Source organism: Cydia fagiglandana, chromosome 17, assembly GCF_963556715.1.
Source record: "Cydia fagiglandana chromosome 17, ilCydFagi1.1, whole genome shotgun sequence".
Taxonomy (NCBI): Eukaryota; Metazoa; Arthropoda; class Insecta; order Lepidoptera; family Tortricidae; genus Cydia; species Cydia fagiglandana.
In genome coordinates, this window is record NC_085948.1 from 5,418,192 (window position 1) to 5,443,927 (window position 25,736).

Consider the following 25,736-nt stretch of genomic DNA (forward strand, 5'->3'; position numbering starts at 1 on the left):
AAGAGAATCGAGAAATATTAAGAATAGGTACCTATATTCATAAATATTTATTTATTTTTATTTACTCGTATTTATTTAATACAATAGGGAATAATAGGCAAAGCTCTGCGTAGGTGGCACAACTAGCACATACAGTAAACAAACATCAATGACACATCATGCGTCACTACGTCAATCACATGGCCTACCGTGAAACACGACAATCGAAAGTTCGGTTTCTGCCTCTACATCACTCTTGCATATTTGAGCGATAAAGAGGCAGATAACTAAATTTCGATATTCGCGTTCAGGCCCTTGTTAACAAACCGCCTTGATGCATCAATGTCATATTGTATTGTCTGTGAAAACTACTCAAAAAACAGTTTAAGTAGTCTATGAATTTACTAGTGTCGATAGTGCTGCACTCTGGCAGCAGAACATTGCAGTAATATCCCCTATACCTTCACCATTATTTGAACGGACTCGAAACAACGAATCATGGAGTATAGAAGAAGACTCTACCTTCCCTACAATGAATACGGTACTCACTAGAATCAAATTGTATACTCCCATCTTAAAGGCCGGCAACGCGCTTGCAACTCTGCTGGTGTTGCGGGTGTCCATGGGCGGCGGTAATCGCTTACCACCAGGTGATCCGTCTGCTCGTTTGCCTCCTATTTCATAAAAATTTTTTAAAAAAAACAAATTGGTGTGTTTTTACATGGTTTTTACAAATTGGCTTTAGGTTTTGTACATAATATATTCTGGGTGACTGGCGACCTAAGGCGCATTTTTTGCGCAAAAACTCAGTCTTTACTGTGCAGAGGGGGAACGCGGCCAGTGTCCTGGGAACAATGCCTCAGGCTAATTTATTTATTTATTTAAACCTTTGGGAAACAAACAGCCTAATTTAGGTTTAGACTTATGATCATTTATATATTTATATCAAAGTTACTCGTATACATATATGTCAGATACATAAGTACAACAAAAAAAAAGAATATATATATATATATATTATATATCATCATCATCTCAGCCATAAGACGTCCACTGCTGAACATAGGCCTCCCCCTTATGGGGGGTGAATGCCATAATCGCCACGCTTGGCAGGCGGGTTGGCGATCGCAGTCGAGTACACCGAATTTGAGGGACGCTGCTGCCCGTCCACCGGTGGTCTTGGACGTAGTTTAAGGACATACCCGGGTCCCGGGGGATTATATCGGGGGGCACGGCAGTGCCCCCGCCAAGTCGAGCGCGAAGCAAACACTGCCGTACCATCCTTTACTGGAACCATTTCGCCGCATTTTCAGGCCCCTATTTGAGAACCTCTGGATAAGACCAGAACGCAGAAATTTTGGTCATCCAGTAAGCTATAATCACATACTTAAAATCCAAAATTTCAAGTCTGTAGGTCATTTAGTTCCGAAGTTAAGCGAAAGCAAAGTTTCGCATTTATGAACTCACTCATGATCATCAGAATAGAACTAGTACTTCCCATAAACTCAGAGAGCTGAAATTTGCTACAGAGTTAGGGTTTAATGGCCACATAAAGGGAAAACCTAAAAATATTGCAATATCAGTCACGTTTTAAAGATCTAAGAACTGCATAAGTAAGTTTGTAATCCCATATAAATATATGATATTACAAAGTTACTGTTGCAGTTCTTACAAATAGTAGGTAAAGTAAAGTAAAGGTACACTACGATGTACGATGTGAGTATGAATGAAGATATGTTTAGTTATGATATGTGTATACATAGTATGGGTATGAGTACCCGAAAAGAAGGACTGCCTACAAAAAGAGATGAGATCCCATCAAAAACATTACATGTAAAAAGGTGCAAGTCTCGCAACGCTTTTACTACAAAAAAGTTTTGAGATGTAATGTGAAACCAAGTCGGTTATTTTAATTAGTGCCAGGGGGTTTCTACAAAAAGAAGTGAAATCCCACCAAAAACATTCTGTAAAAAACTAGCCAAGTCTCGATGGAGCTGCTTGTTTATCTCTAAAAAGTAATGAAATCTAGACAAAGTCGTGCCAAGTCTAAGGTTCCTTACTGCGATTTCTTTATTATTATAGTTAATGTTGTGTGACTTGGCCGTTGAAGGGTACACAAGGGTACAAAACCAGGTGCTCCATGACACCATTGCACCAATCTGTCGCCAGAACCGCTACTCATTGACGATGGAAAATTGCCACTTGGAAAACGTTGATTCAATAACCAGTCAATTGTAGGCTTGATAAAGCTGCGTATTTCAATAATACTTATGTATGGGCGAGCCTGAAACAAACACTTCTTTTTGGTGCAATGGCAGATTGGTGCAATGGTGTCATGGAGCACCTGGTTTTGTACCCTTGTGTACCCTTCAACGGCCAAGTCACACAACATTAACTATAATAATAAAGAAATCGCAGTAAGGAACCTTAGACTTGGCACGACTTTGTCTAGATTTCATTACTTTTTAGAGATAAACAAGCAGCTCCATCGAGACTTGGCTAGTTTTTTACAGAATGTTTTTGGTGGGATATATATACAGGGTGATTCAGGAGACGTGAGCAGGATTAACACTGCGCATTTTGTAAATTATAAGCAACTGTTTTGTATCAGTATTAGTGAGATTAACGTTAATTTTCTAGTCGAGTTGAAAAAAAATTAATTAAATTATTTACGACATGCATGGTCACCCTAAAATTAGAATACTAAACTACCGATATTCTGTGTCAAATTGAATGTCATCACTGTCATCAGGTCTGGTTACTTTTGAAAACACGTATTTCACTCAAGCATGACAGTTTATTTTCTTCGTAATCAAAATGCTGTCATTACGGTTAAAGAGGTTTTATGTTTATTAATTGGGTCTTGTAGGGTAACCATGATTGTAGAGAATTAAATTTGCCCTCACCAAAAAGTTACAAAATAGGAAAAACTGTGGTTGTTTCACCTAAATACGACGGCGATCGATCAATTATCAGTTACTGAGTGTGCAGGATTAGTCCTGCTCACGTCTCATGAATCACCCTGTATATATATATATATTTCTTTGGTATAGTACACTAGCAATAGCAAATAACCTTATTTTTCGGCTAGGTACATATAAAACATCGTATGTATTTCCCTAGACTTAAATAGGGATATAAGTGTAGTGATACTACCTACACGTGAATCATTCAATACTGTTAGGAAAGCATTTTCTGTAAACCAAAGTGCCATTTTTAGAGAATATAACCAAATGGAGTGGTCATTAACAGGCGTTCCCCTCTGTCGAAAATATGCGGCCAATGGTCAACCTCATGTCAACCAATGTATGGACTGACTTTTACCTGACATGACGTACCTGTACATTTGATGTGCCCCTCCCCCGCAAAAAACGGCAAACTATTTTGTACCGAAAATTATAGACATGGCGTCTCCGTTGGTTATATCCTCTAAGGTGCCATTATGGTAGAGTGAGTAGAGTTAGAGCGAAATAACTCTGTAACGATTTTGATAGCACATGCAGTGCAAGTGTTATGTTAAACTTCAAACTTTTATTACAATATTATGACGTAGAAACACAGAATAAATAGTAGTACTAGGCATAGATTTATAAGGCATAGATTCCTAGTCCGTACACCCCCAGTGAAGCCATTTCAAGTGCGACGTCACGTCACACTCGTATCGTCGTATTCGAACGGCCGTCGCAGTACTCAAAGTCAAATCGGTGTGTGTACACCTCCCGTTTAAAAATCAAAAACTACAGGAAAGATGGTTGTTTGTACAGTGAATGGGTGTCACAACACATCATAAAATAAAAACAAACCACCCGATATTACATTTCACGCGTAAGTACCGAGTTTAAAGCCCGCTCCACACTCGTGCGCGAATCGCGGCGCGAAGCCGCGAACGCGAGTCTGGAGTCGATTTCGCATATCAGCGAACTAGACTCCACACTCGCGTTCGCGGCTTCGCCCGCGATTCACGCGCATAGTCTGGAGGGCGCTTAAGGTGATATTTTTACATAATAGTAAATACAAAAATCCAAATTTTCGTCAGCTGCCATTTCTTCTAAATGTTGCCAGTGTAGTGAATATTTATTCCTCCAAATGGGACATGACGTCTACATTCTAAAATAAATACGCTCAATTGAATTTCATTGTATAATTGTAGAAAATTATAAGTAAGTAAATTATTTAGGTATTTAGTTTTTTTCCTTATTTTTATTATGTGTAATGTTTGTTTCAGTTTTCTGACTGATCTGCTGTCTGCGAGATGGAAGGAAAAAATTTGACTAAATCGGAATGACGCATTATGGAAACATTGGAAACCGACTAAACACAGTCGAATATGCTCTGTCATATTTAAATGTATTCTTATTATTTTATGCACTTTTATTTTGTTGAATAAACATAAAATAGTAAAAACTTATCAGCTATTTATTTAAACCTTATTTCACAAAGTACAGAAATGCAATAAATCACAAAATAAACAAAAAGCTTTTGCTACAAAATCGAATCTACACACTTCCAAATTATTAATAACCAAGTGTGGATGTTGTTAAAAATCCCCTACTTTGAGAGATGTAAATGAATACTGGCAACATATTTTGTATACATGGTGTGTTTGCTGAGCGTAAAACACGAGCGTCGCACGCACACATCCATCGTGTTTCGGCTTCACTTTTGGCAGGTTCACCGTATGGGGACTATCTGTCTATGCGTTATTAGTTTAAGAGTACTAGGTACAGAGACTCACTCTCTAACAAAACGTGTTACGATCAGGACAAATATGGGCGCTAGGTGGCGACAGCGTCACGTGCGGTTTATGGCTAGCCACCAAAATTGGTACGGAACGGATGTACTTTTAGCTACCTACCTGTAGCAAAGCGACGAAATCGCGGAGTGAGCCACGCCTAGTAGAAATAACATTTTTTTCCTTGAAGGGTAATTCTGGGTAATTCCATGAGTGAATTACTCGGGCAATTTCCGAACGTAGGTTCTTTGACAACAAGCGGTATCAATAAGTCATTCTCAAATTGTCTTTTGGTATGAGGTATTAACGTGACACTTTTTTAAGTTATTGTTCTTTTTTATATATTTTTTATTATATTTTCAATGTTTTATTTATTATATTCTATTGGGGGTTCAAATGGGATATTACATAATTAATATTTTATAGTATTTTTATAAAATTTATACACACCATGCTCCCTATCGTTCGAATTCTGATATTCCTGTGTCTCGCTGCCATTATCATGAACATATTTCATGGTTTTGTCAATAACTTATATACTGCTAAATCCTATGAGGCTTATGATAACGAGTTTACCCTGGTAGAATTTCCGGAAGTATATGAATCAACTGAATATGTGAACAACACCGCTTGGACTGTCATTACAGGCAGCGCTATTACTTCTCGCAGGGAAAGTGCCACCGCAAAGTCTAGGGGTTATTTACAGAATGCTACGGATATAGATCCTTCAGACGTAGGTAAGTACACTTAACTACATCAAAACGATGACAGTGACCCATAAAATACCTAACCATTGCTTAGCTGAAGGTAGTTTTGATGTAACACTAAAGAAAACCTTCGTCTACACAAATTTTTACCAAGCAGCCGTCTTTGAGCGATATATGCTTGCTAAAAACTTTTACATTTAAAAAAAAAACGTCCACAGCCGGAGCGTCTGCGGCAGCAAATTCCTAATCACACATCACTTTAAAATTCAAAAACATAGTGAGAATTATACTCCCTCTGCCGTGAAGGAGTAATCGTACCTATACCTAACCAAAGATAAAATAGACATAAAGAACAATAAAAGCGAAGGAGAGAAAACTAGCGTGTTCGCGCGAACTGTACATTTTTCTCTCCTGTGGGCAATAGTTAACATCTTGTGGGCATATGTAAATAATGATTTTATCACAGTTCTCTGAATAAAAGGACGACCTTTTCACGTGGATAAGGGTTAAATAAGAAAATTAACCTTTATAGCCCTTAACTCTTGTGTATGTCTACAAGAAAGACGCGAACACAGAATGTTTTTGACCCGACTATATTACAAAGATCTAACGAGATTCAATTCACCATAAATCATAACATTCATAACGTACATTCTGAATTTCAGATTCAATACATTATTATTCAGCGTATTCAGACGTAGACCTAGATGTGGTGGCGAAAAGATATCCCGAGGTGCATAAGGGCGGATGGTACGTCCCGTCCAATGTTACAAAGTGGCACAAAGTTGCTATCATAGTGCCATACAGGTTTGTGCCATTCTTAAGGCCTTTCCACATTTTAGTGCGTAAATAGCGGCGTTTAGCTTCGCGCGCGAGACTAAAGAGACAATAGAGAGTAGAGACTACATATAGGTATACACCGACCGCGCGGGCTGGCAAAATCCAACAAATATAAAGATGTATTCTTGACCGGATTTAGATACTAATATGTAAAGTTTTCTGAAATCGGTCTCGTTTTAGAGATAATGACAATTCTTGATGTGAGTTTCTGTAATAAAATAACTAAGTGAAAAATATATACATACAAACATGAACGCTGATAACAATACACGCTTTTTGTTTGGGCAGTCTTGTAAAAACGGCGTTTGGTTGCGACGATTATGTATGTGACTTGGTTTAGAACTTTAGACATACCTACTGACTGACAGACATTATAGGAGACTTGCAATTTTTGTGTAAATAAAAAAAATACTTATTCGTTGTAATGTTTTTATCCATATCATATCATTTTGCCCAGATGTAAAAAGAAATAACGTGTCGTGTCGTGTGAAGAAAATACAACATTTTTTTTGCGGCATATGACCATCGGCATTTTTACAACCTGTTTTCGTGTCCTGGACCCCCGAATTATGTCCTCTTTCTGGGCCGACACAGAAACATAGTGGAAACTGTTTTCGCACTTAATGTGGCCTTATAGTTCTTTAGTAGGTATTAGTTTTGGTTTCTCAATGTTTCATTCGTGTTTTACAGGGATCGCCAAAATAATATGGGCATATTCATAAAGTACATGCATTCATTTCTTATGAAGCAACAAATAGAATATGGAATTTTTATTATTGAACAAGCAGGCACGTATAGTCTTTGTCACCAATTAATTGTAGCGCCAACCGAAAGCAAGTAAATAAAATAGTGTATTATATGTAGCGCTGGTGGCCTAGCGGTAAGAGCGTGCGACTTACAATCCGGAGGTCGCGGGTTCAAACCCCGGCTCGTACCAATGAGTTTTTAGGAACTTATGTACGAAATATCATTTGATATTTACCAGTCGCTTTTCGGTGAAGGAAAACATCGTGAGGAAACCTGCGTACATCTGCGAAGAAATTCAAAGTTGTATGTGAAGTCCCCAATCCGCATTGGGCTAGCGTGGGGACTATAGCCCAAGCCCTCTCGCGCTCGAGAGGAGGCCTGTGCCCAGCAGTGGGACGTATATAGGCTGAGATGATGATGATGATGATTATATGTACAAATGTATCACTACACTACGTCCCCCACCGCGTCTGTCTGTTTGTATATTTTTTCGCTTTTATCACATCATACGACAAGTAGACCTATAGGGCTTTATAACCCCTGCTGATGGTTTCTTTCAATCATATATTATCATCACCAGGAACGCGTCCGTTCAACCGTGGTAAACTCATGAACGTAGGATTCTTGGAGACCCTGAAGAATGGCAGCTGGGAGTGCTTCGTCTTCCACGATGTGGACTTGCTGCCGCTGGACGGGCGGAACCTGTACCAGTGCGACAAGCAGCCTCGACACTTGTCTGCTGCCATCGATACGTTCGGTTTCGAGTGAAGTGATAATTATTATTTGCTTACCTATCGTTGCTGTGGCGACCGAATCAGCTTTCCGTATTACTAAATACCAAAACAACTACACGCAGAATCTAAATTTCCTACACTTACACTTTTTAAAAATTGTATTCAAATAATCCAGGGGTAAGTACGCGAAGAGATGACATTGACCACAGGAAAACTTTTGTCCATGAACGGCTAAAGCGGAAGCACACAATTCGGGTAAAAGTGAATCAAGACCAAAAAGAGTGTTCAACGATAAGATAAAATGGGCTATAAAGAACATCCAACCGTCCGGTAGGGATCATTATTAATTGTCATTTTGACAAAAGCCAAAGTTGGTTACGTCAGCCACTTAAGAGCTCATGAATGATGTTCAAATTGACCAGTTAATAATATTCTGTGGCCGCAATCGAAACTAGATCGGAGGACGATGCATTTTTTGATATAGGAGGCAAACAAGCAGACACTATGGAAAGTGATTGCCGTGACCCATGGGGGTGTCCAACACCAACCAAGTGCCCAAGCAGCAAGCAGTGCTTGGGGGTGTCCAAGTGCGTTGCCGAACTTAAAGATGCTTTTCTTGAAGGTTTGAAGGTAGTATCGGTAAATACCATAGACGACAGTTCATTCCACCCACAGTAAAGTTTACCTGCGTGAGGCAGGACGCTTCTGGAGGAACTGACAGTTGAGGAGTAACAAGCATCTAAATAAGCGGCGAATAATATGGAAATATTGTCGCGTTAATATTGTAGAGCGAAGGTGGATTTGCGGTATTGGCCAATGGCCGCCCTAGGTCCCAAGCCTTGTGGTAACTACTAGCCGCTCCTTTCTCAGCACCCATCATATATGTATAGACTACCGCTTTGCTGTTGCCCCTAATATCTTGCCGCCCTAGGCACGAGTCTACTGGGGTTTAGGTTAAATCCGTCACTGCAGAATATTCCGCAAGGCAGGCCACGCCATGGTTTCCTTTCAATTAATTTCATTATTAAATGCTACTTACTATTCTGTATCTGTTGCCGGTGCGTCATTTGGCACAATAACCACCAATTGATCTCTATTTCAGGCTACCATATACTGATTTATTTGGCGGTGTGACAGCTATGACGTTGGAACAATTCAAGAAAGTCAATGGGTTCTCCAACCGATACTGGGGCTGGGGCGGCGAGGACGATGATATGTGTTACAGGTCAGGCCGCGTAGCCAAGATGCCAATCGCTTACGCTCCATAGCGATCGAAATGCAACTGTCACTGTCACACTAAGGGCTGAATTAGACGGCGCGCGAACTCGCTTGCGATTTTAGTTACATTGCGGACTGTGGATTACGTCCAATTCAACCGACCATAATCCGCAATGGTATGAAACTCGCATGCGAGTTCTCGCATCGTCTAAATCGGGCTTATTACGGAAGAGTGATAGAGAGACATAATGCTTTTCGTTGTCGAAGCGATAGCGATTGTAACCTTGGCTAGACCGGCTGTATACATATTGCTTATCCTCCTCCTACCCAAGCATTTTTAAGAAACTTTAGGATTATGCCCAATTATTGCATGACTTTCTTATAGTTTACTTAACTTAGGTACGTTCTAAATATTCCAATTCTCATTCTTACAGGTTATTCAAGATGGGTTACCGTATCACACGTTACAATATGTCCGTAGCCCGGTATATTATGCTCGGCCACTCGAAAACACGGGCCAACCCAAAAAGGTTAGAAAACAAACAAATGTTTGGTCAGCCAACTATAGACTGGCCAACAAAACTTGTCAGTCCAGGGACCACTGTAAAATGGCAGACCTGCTAGTGTCCATACTTGAAAACACAACTCATGCTAGACGGTCTGATTGTATTACCCCGGCCGCACGGAATGCTGGCCGAAGACGTACGAAATTTTCATTCAGTTTCTGTACGGAATGACAGGTGTGAACGGGATGTCGCTTTACTAATGCATAGCGGTGTCTCGCTTGCACATGTCATTCCGTGCGAAAAACTCCGTACGTGTGCGGCCTGGCCACAGAATAATTAATAGTACTACCGTACAGAAAAGAAACTTCCCACAAAACCGAAGTTTCACAGCGGTTCAGGGTCGAATCATGCTGTCCCTTTTTAATATATGGTACTTTCCTTTTCGGCTACCTAGGGTTGTCAAAATTCAAGCCAATACCTTATCCTGTGGTCGTGCACGCAAAGGGGTGTCAATAATTGCTCGGAGCAATGCTGAGCCGACCGGACCCGTTTGCCCGAAGGGAGGAGTTTCGCACCCCTGGCCAGGTTTCCAATTCTACTGCTTTTGTTTGTTTCCAGAGGTCAAATCTTGTCTGGAGTGAAAGGAAAAATGAAGAAAGACGGATTATCGTCAGTAGAATACTTGGTTATGAAGAGAAACCTTCATCAGCTGTACACGCACATCATTGCGGACATCAATGAGGATTTGGAAAGTCTTAAACTAACATATCTCGCACACATGCTGTTTGGTGATAAATTGTCTTGAGTGAAAGAAAAAAAACCAGACAATTGCGAGTCGGACTCGCCCACCGAACCGAGCGAGCCAAATAGTCACATCGGTATCATAAAGCCCCCTCCAGACTATGCGCGTGAATCGCGGGCGAAGCCGCGAACGCAAGTGTGGCGTCGATTTCGCAGATTGTTCACGCCTTCGCGCCTTGTTCTCCGTTTTTTGTCGGTATTTCAGCCCGCGTCAAAGGAAACGCGAAGCGCGAACTTGCAAGACTCCACATTACACAATATTTTGGCTCCTCTGTGGCAAGATAAATATGAATTATATTATGATTATATTATATTAAGCAGCTATATTTTACGGTTTTACAATAAAACAAAATGGAAAAACAGCTAAATCACGTATGATGCCATAGATAACTAACAGTTAAACTCGATCAGCTGATGCTTTTCCGCCATATTGCCGCAAACCAAACTGCGAAATCGCTATGAAGTGTGCGAGTGTGGAGTCATACGTCAACTTCGCGATATGTTCGCTCCGCGACGTCGCGCCGCGATTCACGCACATAGTCTGGAGGGGGCTTAAGAGTGTTTTCTGTTTGAGATATGTTTACACACAGAGAGAGCATTAATCGATTAACTTTTTATTCGAATAAAAAAGTTAATCGTCAAATTTTAATCGCGATTAATTTAGTCGACCTAACATACGATTGAAATTGAATTAATCTGCATATTAATCGAATAAATTTTCGATTAAATCTCGATTGAAAGTTGACAGTGGGTCATTTTTGTACGTAAAAAAAAGATGCCTTGCGTGCAATGCAGATGGCAGTTTGTCAAAAAGTCGAGATGGGTGTCGATTTATCGGTTTTTAGGGAGTGCCGGTTACGAAAATGATGATCATTTTGGAATCCAACATGTCTGCCGTGCACTTTGACATAAAAGTCGTCATGTGTGTCGTTTTATAGGTTCCTGGAAGTGCAGAATTCGAAAATTATGACCATTTTGGAATCCAAAATGTCTGCCGTGCACTTTGACATAAAAGTCGTCATGGGTGTCGGTTTATAGGTTTCATTTCAGGGGGTACAGAATTCGAAAATGATGACAGTTTTGGAATCCGAAATGTCTGCCGTGCACTTTGACATAAAAGTCGTCATGGGTGTCGTTTTATAGGTTTCAGGGGGTGTAGAATTTGAAAATGATGACAGTTTTGGAATCCGATATGTCTGCCGTGCACTTTGACATAAAAGTCGTCATGGGTGTCGTTTTATAGGTTTCAGGGGGTGCAGAATTCGAAAATGATGACAGACAGAACGATACCCATGACGACTTTTATGTCAAAGTGCACCGCAGACATTTCGCATTCCAAAACTGTCATCATTTTCTAAATCCGCAGTCCTGAAAACCTATAAAACAACAAAGACCTTATTACAAAAGGCATAAGGTCCACCGATGTACAGTTAACTGTGTGGGCGATGGTTCCTAAAATTAATCGGGAGAAAATTAGTCGAATAATTATTCGAATGAAAAAATTAATCGCCACTTTTAATCCTCGCTCCCGATTAAATCGGTTAATTTTAATTGTTAATCGTTATTTGATTATTTTTTGCCCAACTCTTACAGATTAAATGACCAAAAAATCAGAAAATTTATTTCGCTGGTTTTGGAGGTATTGAGATATTTAGTTTTAAGTTGAGAATGAGTAGCTAAATTTCGTCAGTTTATGTAAGAACAATCATAGATCATAGTATATTTTGCAAACGTTTGCTTTTTTGTTTGCACAAAAGGTCTGAGTTCGATCCCTAGTAATTATATGCAGGGATATAACTTTTTGTATTTTTTTACACTTAAATTTCGTATTGTTTTTTTTTAATTTACTATATTTTTTATTTTGAATAAATTAAAATGTTCATATTGTTTATTGATCAAACGCGGGTTAAGCGCTTCATTTTTATAAGCTTCTATACCGGGTGTGGCCTGTAATATGAGCAAAAAATTAAACTGTAGGCAGTACTCCTCATACTGACCAACATTTGTTCAGCGACTTTATTAAATAACTTGTGGTTTGATTTTTAATACACTTTAAAGTTTATTCTAAGACGCAATGTTTTGCGAATTTCGTTATGTTTAAGGCGTGACAAGCAACGTCAATCACAATGATATGGCGTGGCGATGGCGTCCATTGAAGATAATATTTATTTTGTATGAAAAATAGGGAGTCCAAATACTTAATAATTTTTAAAAGTTGTTGAACAAAAGTGTCACCGTTTAAGGAGTACAATCTATGTTTTAATTATTTTCTCGTGTTACTAGCTGGGGGTCTAAGGTCCACCACCTTGCATTTTGGAGACAAAGCAAACCGCTTGGAACAGGTGTTCCTGGGGGTGATCTAAGCCGATTAAGCCCGGTTGCCAAGAGGTTCCACCCAGCAGGTGGGCAGGGGAGGGGGGGAAAAGTGGCTCCGGCGCGCCTCACTCTAAGCTATATATCTGCATACATCTAGCAACTATATCAAGTTTGGTGTCTTTTTCGTGTAATTCGAGGATGAAGAATTCATTTCTGTGACTAAATTTTCACTCTTCCATACAAAAAAATAGAGAAATAAAAAAGATCAAAAAAATTCTTATCACTTTTTTTTTTCGAAAATCCTCTACATAATTAAAACTGAGGATTTGCTCTAGAAAAAAAATACATGTGAATAGCCCAATTATCCTACTATATAGAATAGTAAACTTGTTAAACATTATTTTCATAACTCTGTTAAAAAAAATGTTTTGTGTAGCGCGGCGTACCTGCATTGTAAGAGCAATATGCAGCGATTAGGATTTTTAAGTATGTTTCGATGGTTTCTGATAAGTTGTTATTCTTCTGGTTGTAGAAAATTACTTCTGGATGTGATATATATACAAATATAAATTAAATGTATAAATATAGATGTTGGGAAAACTTTCGCTAATAGAGTTATTATAAATGTGATAAAATTAACAAAGCAGATATTTGACAAAAATGCGGGTTAAAATACAAGTAAGATATATATTGTTCGCAATTGCCACTACATGCGCATGGGTCCGTGCATTTTAGTTTTTTTCTTAACGCAGTTGCACCTCCCTGCGCATTTTGTTTTGCAGCGGCAACAAATAATCTCTAAACAAGCAGCAGCCGCCGCAGGTAGGCTTGTACATATGGGCTCCCAATAACCATTTTGTATGGACCAGCTCCAGTCAGCAGGACATGGAAGCTGTTGCTGAGGGGCTATAATCTGTCCCCAAGAGAGCTACTATCCTTTCTGGTCCTGTAAAATAAATCATATATCTGTCGCAGTAAGATAGATAAAGCCGTTATATAGTTATAACTCTAGGGATATAATTATATAACGTAACATAGTTATATGAAAGCGATTCATTACTATCTTACTAGGTATATAACTATAATACGGCTTTAGTTTAGTGATATAGTTATATTACTGGATTAAGTTTAGTGATATAGTTATATTACTGGATTAAGTTTAGTGAAATAATTGTAGGTAGGAGTGCAGCGGTGCGGCGGAGGTATAGTTATATCCCTAGGGATATAGTTATATGCCGTATAATACTTTTTAGCAATATTACGTAAAAGTACAGGTCGATTCACGAAAGCTGGCGCGAGATTTCTACTGAGTGACAGCTATTTTCATTGAAATTCTGTCAAATCTCGCGCCAGCATTCGTGAATCGATCGCAATGCCTCATAAACCCTTAAGAATAGCAGCATGAAAATATATATAATAGTTATCTTACTAGGAATATGATTATAATACGGCATATAACTATATCCCTAGGGATATAACTAAACCTGCGCCTCACTGCCGCACTCCTAATACCTACAATTACTATCTTACTAGGAATATGATTATAATACGTAGTTACGTACTATACGGCATATAACTATATCCCTAGGGATATAACTATACCTCCGCCGCACCGCGGCACTCCTACTTACAATTATTTCACTAAACTTAATCCAGTAATATAACTATATCACTAAACTAAAGCCGTATTATAGTTATATACCTAGTAAGATAGTAATGAATCGCTTTCGTATAACTATGTTACGTCATATAATTATATCCCTAGGGTTATAACTATATAACGGCTATATCTATCTTACTGCGACATATCTATGAGTTACAAATAAAATCATATATTTAAAGAAAGTTTGCAGCTCGTGACCATTAGCCCAGTTGACCTGTCTCTTATTGCGGTGACATATTTATTTATTTTATTTACAATTAATGGAAGAACTACAAACGTTACCTTAAGAAAATGCAATAGCATGGCACGAGAGGAACAGGTGATTCTTTCCTGTGCCAATCCTCCATTAATTGTAAATAAAATAAATATGTCACCGCAGTATACGAGACAGCTCACCAGGGCAATTGGTCACGTGCTGCAAACTTTCTTTAAATATATGATTTTATTTGTAACGCATAGATATATAATTTATTTTACAGGACCAGAAAGGTCAGAAGTCTTGTCATTCTTCCACACCTTTTCAGGTTGCGACACTGTTTCTTTTTTGTATGGACAGGGAAAAAAGCGTATTTCAAGCTTGGAGCGCATATCCTGCCGTAACGGAGGGGTTTAAATACGGCAAACAAGGCAATATTAAGCAGGCATTGCCAATATCGATAAAAATAGTTATTGTCTTGTATGGCAAGTAAGAGTCTTACAATAGTAAGTATGGACAGATTTGAATTACGAGGTGTGAATTGGCCCCTAGACGTTATTTTAACAAAATGCATAGTATTTTGTTACTGATTTTACGAGTAGATCAGGTACAAGTGCGAGTGCAAAAGAGTGCCGAAAAGTACTTTTTACAAAAAAAAATCTTCAGTTAGAGAATCTGCCTCCAATGAAAGATGCCCTACCCACGTAAACTTATTTCTCCGTGCAGTTTACCAAGGAGGCTATGTTTGGGGACAGATTATAGCCCCTCAGCAACAGCTTCCATGTCCTGCTGACTGGAGCTGGTCCAAACAAAATGGTTATTGGGAGCCCATTTGTACAAGCCTATCTGCGGCGGCTGCTGCTTGTTTAGAGCTTATTCGTTGCCGCTGCAAAACAAAATGCGCAGGGAGGTGCAACTGCGTTAAGAAAAAACTAAAATGCACGGACCCATGCGCATGTAGTGGCAATTACGAACAATATATATCTTATCAAACTGCACAACGGGACTTAATCGCGTATTTAAGTTTTAAGATTTACCTCCGACGTTTCGAGGACGGCGTTGTCCCCGTGGTCTCGGAGAAGACTTCTCCGTGTAAATGTAAATACGCGATTAAGTCCCGTTGTGCAGTTTGATAATGTTTAATAATCGTGAAAGTTTAAATCAATATACAGGGTGATTCAGGAGACGTGAGCAGGACTAACACTGCGCATTTCGTAAATTATAAGCAACTGTTTCGTATCAATATTAGTGAGGTTAACGTTAATTTTCTAGTCGTGTTGAAAAAAAAAGTAATTAATTTATTTACCACATGCATGGTCACCCTAAAATTAGAATACTAAACTACCGATAATCTGTGTCAAATTGAATGTCAACACTGTCATCACGGTCTGGTTACTTTTGAAAACTCGTATCTCACTCAAGTTGACAGTTTATTTTCTTCGTAATCAAAATGCTGTCATTACGGTTAAAGAGGTTTTATGTTTATTAATTAGGTCTTGTAGGGTGACCATTGTTCTAGAGAATTAAATTTGTTCTCACCAAAAAGTTAAAAAATAGGAAAAAGTGTGGTCGTTTCACCTAAATACGACGGTGATCGATCAATTATCACTTACTGAGTATGCAGGCTTATTCCTGCTCACGTCTCATGAATCACCCTGTATATCTTACTCGTATTTTAACCCGCATTTTTGTCAAACATCTGCTTTGTTAATTTTATCACATTTATAATAACTCTATTGGCGAAAGTTTTCCCAACATCTATATTTATACATTTAATTTATATTTGTATATATATCACGTCCAGAAGTAATTTTCTACAACCAGAAGAATAACAACTTATCAGAAATCATCGAAACATACTTAAAAATTCTTAACGCTGCATACCGCTCTTACAATGCAGGTACGCCGCGCGACACAAAACATTTTTTTTAACAGAGTTATGAAAAAAAAATGTTTAACAAGTTTACTATTCTATATAGTAGGATAACTGGGCTATTCACAGGTATTTTTTTTCTAGAGCAAATCCTCATAGTTTTAATTTTGTAGAGGATTTTCGAAAAAAAAAGTGAAAAGATTTTTTTGGAATTTTTAATTTCTCGATTTTTTTGTATGGAAGAGTGAAAATTTAGTCACAGAAATGAATTCTTCATCCTCGAGTTACACGAAAAAGACACCAAACTTGATATAGTTGCTAGATGTATGCAGATATATAGCTTAGAGTGAGGCGCGCCGGAGCCACTTTTCCCCCCCTCCCCTGCCCACCTGCTGGGTGGAACCTCTTGGCAACCGGGCTTAATCGGCTCAGATCACCCCCAGAAACACCTGTTCCAAGCGGTTTGCTTTGTCTCCAAAATGCAAGGTCCCCTTAGAAAACGGGACCTTAGACCTTCTGCTATACAGGCCACACCCGGTATAACTATCCCTAAAAAAATGAGTTTTTTTTGTCCTTTTATATTTCTTAATTATTCTAAACGGCCGAATCATACATTTATTACCCGACTACAGTGGCGTAGCTAGAGGATATGGCGCCCGGGGCAGGAACCAAATCGCCCCCCCCCCCCCCCCCCAAACAAAATGAAATAACGAAAGGGTCACTTTCTTACTTCTTAAAGTGTATATGTGTTTTTTAGTACATCGGTGGCTAACAAGCTTACCACCCCACCTGATGGTAAGCGGTCACCGGATCATATGGACGTCTACACTCCAAGGGCATATTACATGCGCGTTGCAGACCATTTTAAAACTTATACACTTCTTTTTTGGAGGTCATCTCGAGAAAATGGAACTTATTCAACTTATTGTGGAACGAGCTGCCTTTTCTCGACGACTTTCCTCCCGCCCGCTGTGAAGGGAATTACAAACTGCACAGAACGCGACTATTTAGATTCTAGGGTGTGAGGATAAACACTCTGCCTACGGCGAGCGGTGCAGTGATGGCAAGCTGAAACTGTTAGCAGTTGCCTAGTTAGGCAGCATGTCAAACAATTTTTCAGACAACAGCTCATTGTACTTTACCTACGAGCGGTAGAGAAGAGAACAGCCTGTATACAGGGTAGCTAAAAAATTACTGCATTCCCGTTGCCAGGGAGGGTTTGGGATTGTAATGGGCAACTTTCACTATGGGACCAACCCCTAAGTCGCGAAAAAAAATTTGGCTATTTCATACATTTGGGCTGGTCCATTTTCTTTATAAGGTAAACTTTTTTTTCGCGATTGTGGGGTTGGTCCCGTAGTAAAAGTTGCTCAATATAATCCAAAAACCTCCCTAACAACGGGAATGTAGTTATTTTTAGCCACCCTGTATAGGAATCCCCAGTACCTACTGTCGTCCGACAGATATGCAGCAGCAGCTATTGGAGCAGGTTCCGTCTACTACGGCTCATATGCGCCTGCCGGACAAAGGGCTAGCGATCCATTTGCATAGGTAGTCTCTTGGACAGTCCATAAGATGGTAACTTCCCGACAGGAGACCCCTGACGGAAAAGACGACGCGCTAACGCTACGTCTTACGTAGGCGAACAACGCGCGAACGCGGCGCGGCGCGGCGCGGCGAAATCAATCCTTTGATGCCCATAGAAGTGTCCTACGTAAGCGATCTCGTTGCGAACGCGGTGCGGCGCGATTTGCACGCGAATGTCAGGCGGCGCGGCGCGGCGCGGCGCGGCGGCGGCCGCTTTCGCCGCGCCGCGCCGCGCCGCGTTCGCGCGTTGTTCGCCTACGTAAGACGTAGCGTAACACGGGACACAACTCTGAAGCACTCGGCCCGCTCGCCTTATAAAATGAAAGCATAGCAACTCCCGCCGAATATCCCTCTGCTTGATAGTTTCTGGCTTAGAGTATTCGCACCGGCGCTACCGTCGTCTTTCAAGATCGAGTTCGAGGAAAAGGGAGTACCTAAAAGATCGGCTTTTTCTTTTGAGCTGTGGGCCAGATTACCAGCATTTCACATTTCACAGTGGTGGTAAATACGACTGACGAAAGTATCCCTGCTGTGCCTTTGGCAAGGCGGAGAGGTAGTCTTTTGCCCATTTTGGCGCCCCCCCTTGGACGGCGCGCGGGGCACTTGCCCCCTCCAACTTACGAAAAAAAACATTTGCCCGCCATAGAAAATGCTACTTTTGCCTTGAAATATTTTTTTGTAATTTTGTGTGGCTACTTGTGTGTGGGTAATACTAGACGACGATATATATAACGTACACATATATACAAGCCCTGGTAAGGGCATTTTCTTGTGTGATGAATACTGATGGTAATGAACACACAAATAAATGCCCTTACCAGGATTCGAACCTGGGACCTCCTGCTTAATAGGCAGGCGCCGGCTTTCTATCGACTAGGCTAGGAGGCCGTTTTATTGATAGATTGATAGATCACAATTTGTAATAATAAAAAATAAAAATAAAATACTATAACTAATTATCACGACTCGACGATAATTGTTCCTATAGTCGTGTCAGCGAACGATCTCATAGCGAAGACTCTCGACTAACACCTAGAGAGACTCTCGCTGGGTGGTTAGATCAAGGGTCAGATGCAGAAGGCGGTAATTTTGGACACTGCGCGTATAGTACGTCGATTCCTCACTCTGCGGCCCTGACCACCGGCAGCTTGAACCCTGCTCCGCTGCCGGCGGCACCCTAGGTTAGGTTTTTTATAATGTGTTTATATGTATTTTTTATTGTTTTGAAAGTGTTTTTAAAATGTCTAAAGTGTTGTACTTAAATTAAGTATGTGGTGAGTAGAGTTGGAGCAAAATAAGTCTGCAACGACTTTGATAGCACACGCAGTGCAAGTGTTATTTTAAACTTCAAAATTCTATTAAAATATTATGATCGAATTTCAACTGTTGTGAGACATACTAAACAAACTGACTGACAGGCGCGCGCGCAGCGTGCGACGCGGCGAGCCGCAGTACGCGATACACGGCCGTCGTGAAAGCTGCTCGCACTGTTAGTGCTTGAGAAAGGAGACCTTGTAGGCTCTCCGAAACATGTCGCGCGAGTGACTAAAAACAAGTGAGTAAACCGTAAAATTATTCAAAATATCATGATGTAGAAATAACATTTTTATATTCCTTGAGGGGTAGTTCTATGAGTGATTAATCGGGCACATTCCGAACATAGTTTCTTTGACAACAAGCCGTGCCAAAGCGGTGCCATCAATTAAGTCATTCTCAAATTGTCTATTGATATCAGGTTTTGACGTGACACCAAAAGTTGTTGTTCTTTTAATTGTGATAATAAATGATATTCTATTGGGGGTTCAACTGGGATCATAAATTAATAAATATTTTATACACACTATGCCTCCTATCATTCGAATTCGGGTACTGCTGTGTCTCGCTGTCATTATCATGAACATATTATTATTTCATGGTTTTGTCAATAACTTATATACTGCTAAACCCTATGAGGCTTATGATAACGAGTTTACCCTGGTAGATTTTCCGGAAGTATATGTATCAACTGAATATGTGAACAACACCGCTTGGACTGTCATTACAGGCAGCGCTATTACTTCTCGCAGGGAAAGTGCCACCGTAAAGTCTAGGGCTTATTTACAGAATGCTACGGATATAGATCCTTCAGACGTAGGTAAGTACACTTAACTACATCAAAACGATGATAGTGACCCATAAAATAACCATTATATACTTAGCTGTAGGTAGTTTTGATGTAACATTTTTTCTAAACAATACCTTCGTCTACACAAATTTTTACCAAGCAGATGCATCTTTGGTGCTTAGTATACATTTTTATATAAAAAAAATTTAAAAAAAATCTACAGCCGGAGCGTCTGCGGCAGCAAATTCCTAATCACACATCACTTTAAAAATACAAAAACATTGTGATTTAGACGGCGCGCGAGCTCGCATGCGATTTTAGTTACATTGCGGACTGTTGGTTACGTCCAATTCAACTGACCGATCAAAAACCGTAATGTAATGAAACTCGCAATATGCGAGTTCGCATGCCGTCTATAGTTCGTTTTTTTAGCATTAGAAAGAACTTGCAAGAAGGTAAGCGATCTTGACATGTCTTTTAATTGAAAAACGCTTTTTAAAAATCAAATACTACCTATTAAGTACTTATGAAAGCAGAAGAATATAAATGATCGTATTTAGATTCATAATTGTTACATATTTGCCGTAACTTATTTTTAAGATGTGTTTTCCAATGAAAAGACACATCAATATTGTTTACCTTATTTCTAATGCTAAAAAAACGAACTATAAATCAGCCCTTATATACTCCCTCTGCCTTTAGTAAAGGAGTAATCGTACATACCTGACTAAAAATAAACAAACTGTAACGGCATTAAAATGTTGTTTCATATATTGATATATTTTAAGGCTCTGTTTTTGATGCCAATCTATTAATTTTACTACCCATTTTTATTTTTTTAAACTACTCAAATTCGACTAATTAGTTGACCGGTTAAATACGTGCCAAAATAAAATAGACATAAAGAACAATATAAGCGTCAAACAGGATATATTACAATGATCTAACGAGATTCAATTCACCAAAAATCATGACATACATTCTGAATTTCAGATTCAATATATTATTATTCAGCGTATTCAGAAATAGACCTAGATGTGGTGGCGAAAAGATATCCCGAGGTGCGTAAGGGCGGTTGGTACGTCCCGTCCAATGTTACCAAGTGGCACAAAGTTGCTATCATAGTGCCATGCAGGTTTGTGCCAGTCTTAAGGCCTTGCCACAATTTAGTGCGTAAATAGCGGCGTTTAGCTTCGCGCGCGATATTATTAGAAACTACATATAGGTATATACCGACCGCGCGGGCTGGCAAAATCCAACAAATTTTAAAGATGTATTCTTGACCGGATTTAGAGACTAATATGTAAAGTTTTCTGAAATCTGTCTTGTTTTATTTAAAGATAATGACAACTCTTGTGAGTTTCTGTATAATAAAATAACTTAGTGAAAAACGGCGTTTGGCTGCGACGATTAAGTATGTGACTTGGTTTAAGGCTCCTCTTCACGTTGGGCCAACGCCAACGCCAACGAGGGACGCAGCCATGCGGTAGAATGAGATAGCAATATCACTTGCTCCCTCTAACGCATAAATGCGTCCCTCGTTGGCGTTGGCGTTGGCCCAACGTGAAGAGGAGCCTTTAGACATAACCTACTGACAGTACTGAGAGACATTATAGAAAACTTGCAAATTATATCTGTAAAAAAAATTTTTACTTATTCGCTGTACCGTTTTTATTTTGCCAAGATGTAAGAAGAAATATAACGTGTCGTGTCGTGAGAAGAAAACACAACAAATTTTTTTTTTCGGCTATTGACCAAAAGTACCAAGACCCATAAAATGCTTTGCTCCTTATGACCTCATGAATGCATTTTTTACAACCTGGTTTCGCGTCTCTGGACCCCGAATTATGTCCACTTTCTGGGCCGACACAAAAACATAGTGGAAACTGTTTTTCGCACTTAGTTAGTTAGTAGGTATTAGTTTTGGTTTTTCAATATTTCATTCGTGTGTTTTACAGGGATCGTCAAAAGCATATGGGCATATTCATAAAGTACATGCATTCGTTTCTTATGAACCAACAAATAGAATATGGAATTTTTATTATTGAACAAGCAGGCAAGTATCTTCTAGTCATTGTCACACCAATTTATCGTAACGCCAACCTTAAGGCAAATAATTCAAATAAATAATGTACCTACTTACCTATACAAATGTATATGTAGGTATTTAAATAATGACGTGACTTTTCGTTCACATTTGTCATTCCGATACATATTTAGTTTTTCGATTGGCGTTGTCACGATTGTCACGTTGGCTACGCCCCTGAGCATCTTCTACAGCATCCATGATCTAATCTTAAAACCAAAAAAGCTCTCAAACTCATTGGTTCTCAAGGACTTATTCTCTGGGGCCTTTCCATGCAGCCTTTATCACACGACAATTAGATACACTAGGGCCTTTTTAACCCCTGCTTTTTCATTTTCATCACCAGGAAAGCGTTCGTTCAACCGCGGCCAGCTCTTGAACGTAGGATTCTTGGAGAGCCAGAAGATGGGCAGCTGGGAGTGCTTCGTCTTCCACGATGTGGACTTGCTGCCGCTGGACGGGCGGAACCTGTACCAGTGCGACAAGCAGCCTCGACACTTGGCTGCTGCCGTCGATAAATTTGATTTCGAGTGAAGTGATAATTATTATTTCGTCGGGTTACAAGCAAAAGTCACTAAGTATCACCACAAGTTCATAGCCATGGTGAACCATAATATTGCTGCGGCGGCGACCGCATCAACTAAACGGAGAATCCAAATTTCCAATGAATGTGTTAAAATTAAAATTAAAGATCCTAATATACCTACCTATAAGGATATGGATAATATGTACCTACTCGTATTTAAGGCGACAAGATGATATTGACCATAAAATAGTACATTTCGATACTAGTGCGGAAGGTATGTCATTTCTTCACGAGTACCGAGATATCTTGCCACGAGCCACAGGCGAGTGGCAAGACTCGGGACGAGTGAAGAATGACATTTTCGCACGTGTATCGAACGACGTTTTTTAATACAGTTGCGAAAAAATAAGAAAAACATTGTTAATCGTACACTAAACAAAAGTGGTAACAGTGACAGCTCGGTTAGACGTCGTCTTTAAGTATATTATATCTATGGGCGTTTGGCAGCTATTCCGTTCCATTCAGTCAACTTATTAAGAACGGAATTTTCAATATTGAATATTAAAAAATAAACGTGTTATAATGATGAAGAGGTAAGTAATTAAATATGAAATATGTAATATTTTTCGTATTCTTACATTAACGGTAGGTTTTTATGCTGATTACGACGTTTAAAGGAAACTAATATTAACACTCATCAATAAGTAGTCGTGAATTGGAACAAGTATAAATTTAAAAAAATTGGAAAAGTAAAAAGCACTAGTTCGAGATAACCAACTTTCCGCACGCTAAACAGCTACGTAAAGTAGCACTTTTTGAGCAACTGTATTAAAAAAACTTTTACAGTACATATGGTCCTATTTTTCCGCACTAGTGCGTAAAATAGCACTTTTCGTGCGATGTCAAAAGTTTAAAGGGCCATATCTGTATTACGTTTCTCCAAGAGGCTCTTTCGGAGTGGTCGTGCCGCCTTGCAGGAGTTGAACGACCAGAAAACCCCTCTTCACAAAGACTCTGGGATGATATTCTGTGCCGTGAGTGGCATAAGGGCCTGTTGGAGAGTGCCGTAGGGAAGGACGTTGCCAGGCTAAAGGCTGTTAGGGAACCTGAGTCCGGGGCATGGTTTCATGCCCTGCCGTCACCACACTTGGGAACCTTACTTGATAATGACACGTTACGAACGGCGGTAGCACTGCGAATTGGGGGCAAGGTGTGCGAACCACATCAGTGTAAGTGCGGGGCAATGGTGGAGGCGGATGGTCACCACGGGCTAAGCTGCTTGCGGTGTGTGGGCAGGATACCTAGGCACTGCGCCATCAACGAATTAATAAGGCGAGCTTTGGTGTTGGCGAACGTCCCATGTATCATGGAGCCCCAGGGCCTAAGTCGTTTGGACGGCAAGAGACCGGATGGTCTTACACTTGTTCCTTGGGCGAAGGGCCGCAGCTTGCTTTGGGATGCCACGTGTGTGAGTACTTTTGCACCCACTCATCTAACGCGCACGGTGAACAAGGCAGGTGCAGCGGCTGAAACTGCTGCTAGGTTGAAGCACAGCAAGTACGCGAACCTTGAACAAATGTACGACTTTGTCCCGGTTGCCGTCGAGACGGCGGGACCTTGGTGTGCCGAGGCCAAAGCCTTTATTAAGGATATAGGGCGTCGTTTAAGGGATAGGGGCTGCGACCCTCGCTCTGGTTCTTTCCTTGTCCAACAAATATCACTGGCCATTCAGCGGGGTAATGCCGCCAGTATTTATGGCACATTTGGTCCGGGAGACAATCAGAGTGGGGGGCAATATTTAATTTGTTAAGTTAGTTTTACTCATTCTTAGGTTTATTTTAGTTTATAATTTGTATGTTTAATCTGTTTTATTCTAAAGGTTTTTAATATGTATTAAATGCATTTAAGGGCCATATGTACTGTAAAACGTTGTACGATACACGTGCGAATAGGTAATTCGCAACTCGTGTCAATTTAAATCACTCCCTTCGGTCGTGTTTTAATTTATCGCCACTGGTTTCGAATTTCCTCTTTTTCTTACTTGTATCGTAAATAACTATTGTACATGACCCAAGACTACGTTTTAGGTACAGCCGGACAGAAGGGCAAGAAACACTGGTAGTGAAATAAATATGTTTAGGTACTTATCCTGCTTGTCAGTTAAAACTGTTGGACGGGATGACGAATATGAACAGATTTGCGGTGTGACCAATAGCTACAAAACTTCGATGTGACTTACTGTACTTTTGGTGTGGCGAGTTGATGGCTGAATCAAATGTTGTGTATAGCGATGGCAGAAAGAATTAAGCGGCAAGGATTGATCAGAACATTCCTCAAAGCACTTAATGGTTTTCTTCGCTTCGCTATTAATCGTGCCTACTTATTCTGCATATGTTGTCGGTGTGTCATATTTCGCGCAATAGCCACCAATTTTGATCTCTCTTTCAGCCTACCGTATGAGGAGACATTTGGCGGTGTGACAGCTATGACGTTGGAGCAATTCAAGAAAGTCAACGGGTTCTCCAACCGATACTGGGGCTGGGGCGGCGAGGACGACGATATGTTTCACAGGTCAATATACATATAAATATTGCTTATCCTCGTCCTACCCATACTTCAGGATTCTGCCGAATGTTCTAACTTTTGTTCCGCGCGATTTTCTGGGCTGGAACCACAATGTACCTATAGTTTGAACACCAGGGGGCCTCGCAAAATCGGCAAAATGTACCATGTCCTCATTAATTTTTGGTTCTACTCCGCCACTGATCAAGTGATCAAGATTGTTTCTGTTATAGTGCGTGCGCACACTTGTAGCAGTTTTCGCGTCATCGATAGGTATACAAAACAGAGACTGCGAGTTAGAAAGTCTGTCACGTTGTTGCCTAAATCGGGATAGTAAATTGACTCACACATTCTAAAACCTCTACGCGGGAAAAGTATATACAAAGAAGCTCAGGCGTTTTTAGAGTCTGTGCGGAAAGAGAAGAGTCGTAGAATGTATATTGGGACCCCAAACATTTCAGGACTCTTCTCTTTCCGCACAGACTCAAATACACAGTGGCTAAAAAAATAACTGAATTCCCATTGCTAGGGAGGTTTTGATATTATACCTAGGTACTAA

The 25,736-nt window shown here is 40.0% G+C and overlaps 2 protein-coding genes across 2 annotated transcripts in view; both read left to right on the forward strand.

Annotated features, from left to right (window-relative positions):
* Positions 1-10,331, forward strand: part of LOC134672870 (beta-1,4-N-acetylgalactosaminyltransferase bre-4-like) — a 29,813-nt gene extending 19,482 nt beyond the window's left edge. The window contains exons 5-7 of the mRNA XM_063530819.1: positions 8,842-8,964; positions 9,392-9,487; positions 10,082-10,331. Of these exons, the coding sequence (XP_063386889.1) occupies positions 8,842-8,964; positions 9,392-9,487; positions 10,082-10,268 (406 nt within the window). The 3' untranslated portion in view covers positions 10,269-10,331. The remainder of the gene's footprint in view (positions 1-8,841; positions 8,965-9,391; positions 9,488-10,081) is intronic.
* LOC134672869 (uncharacterized) overlaps positions 1-25,736 on the forward strand; it is a 267,272-nt gene that overhangs the window by 25,535 nt on the left and 216,001 nt on the right. The gene's annotated exons all lie outside the window — the stretch shown is intronic.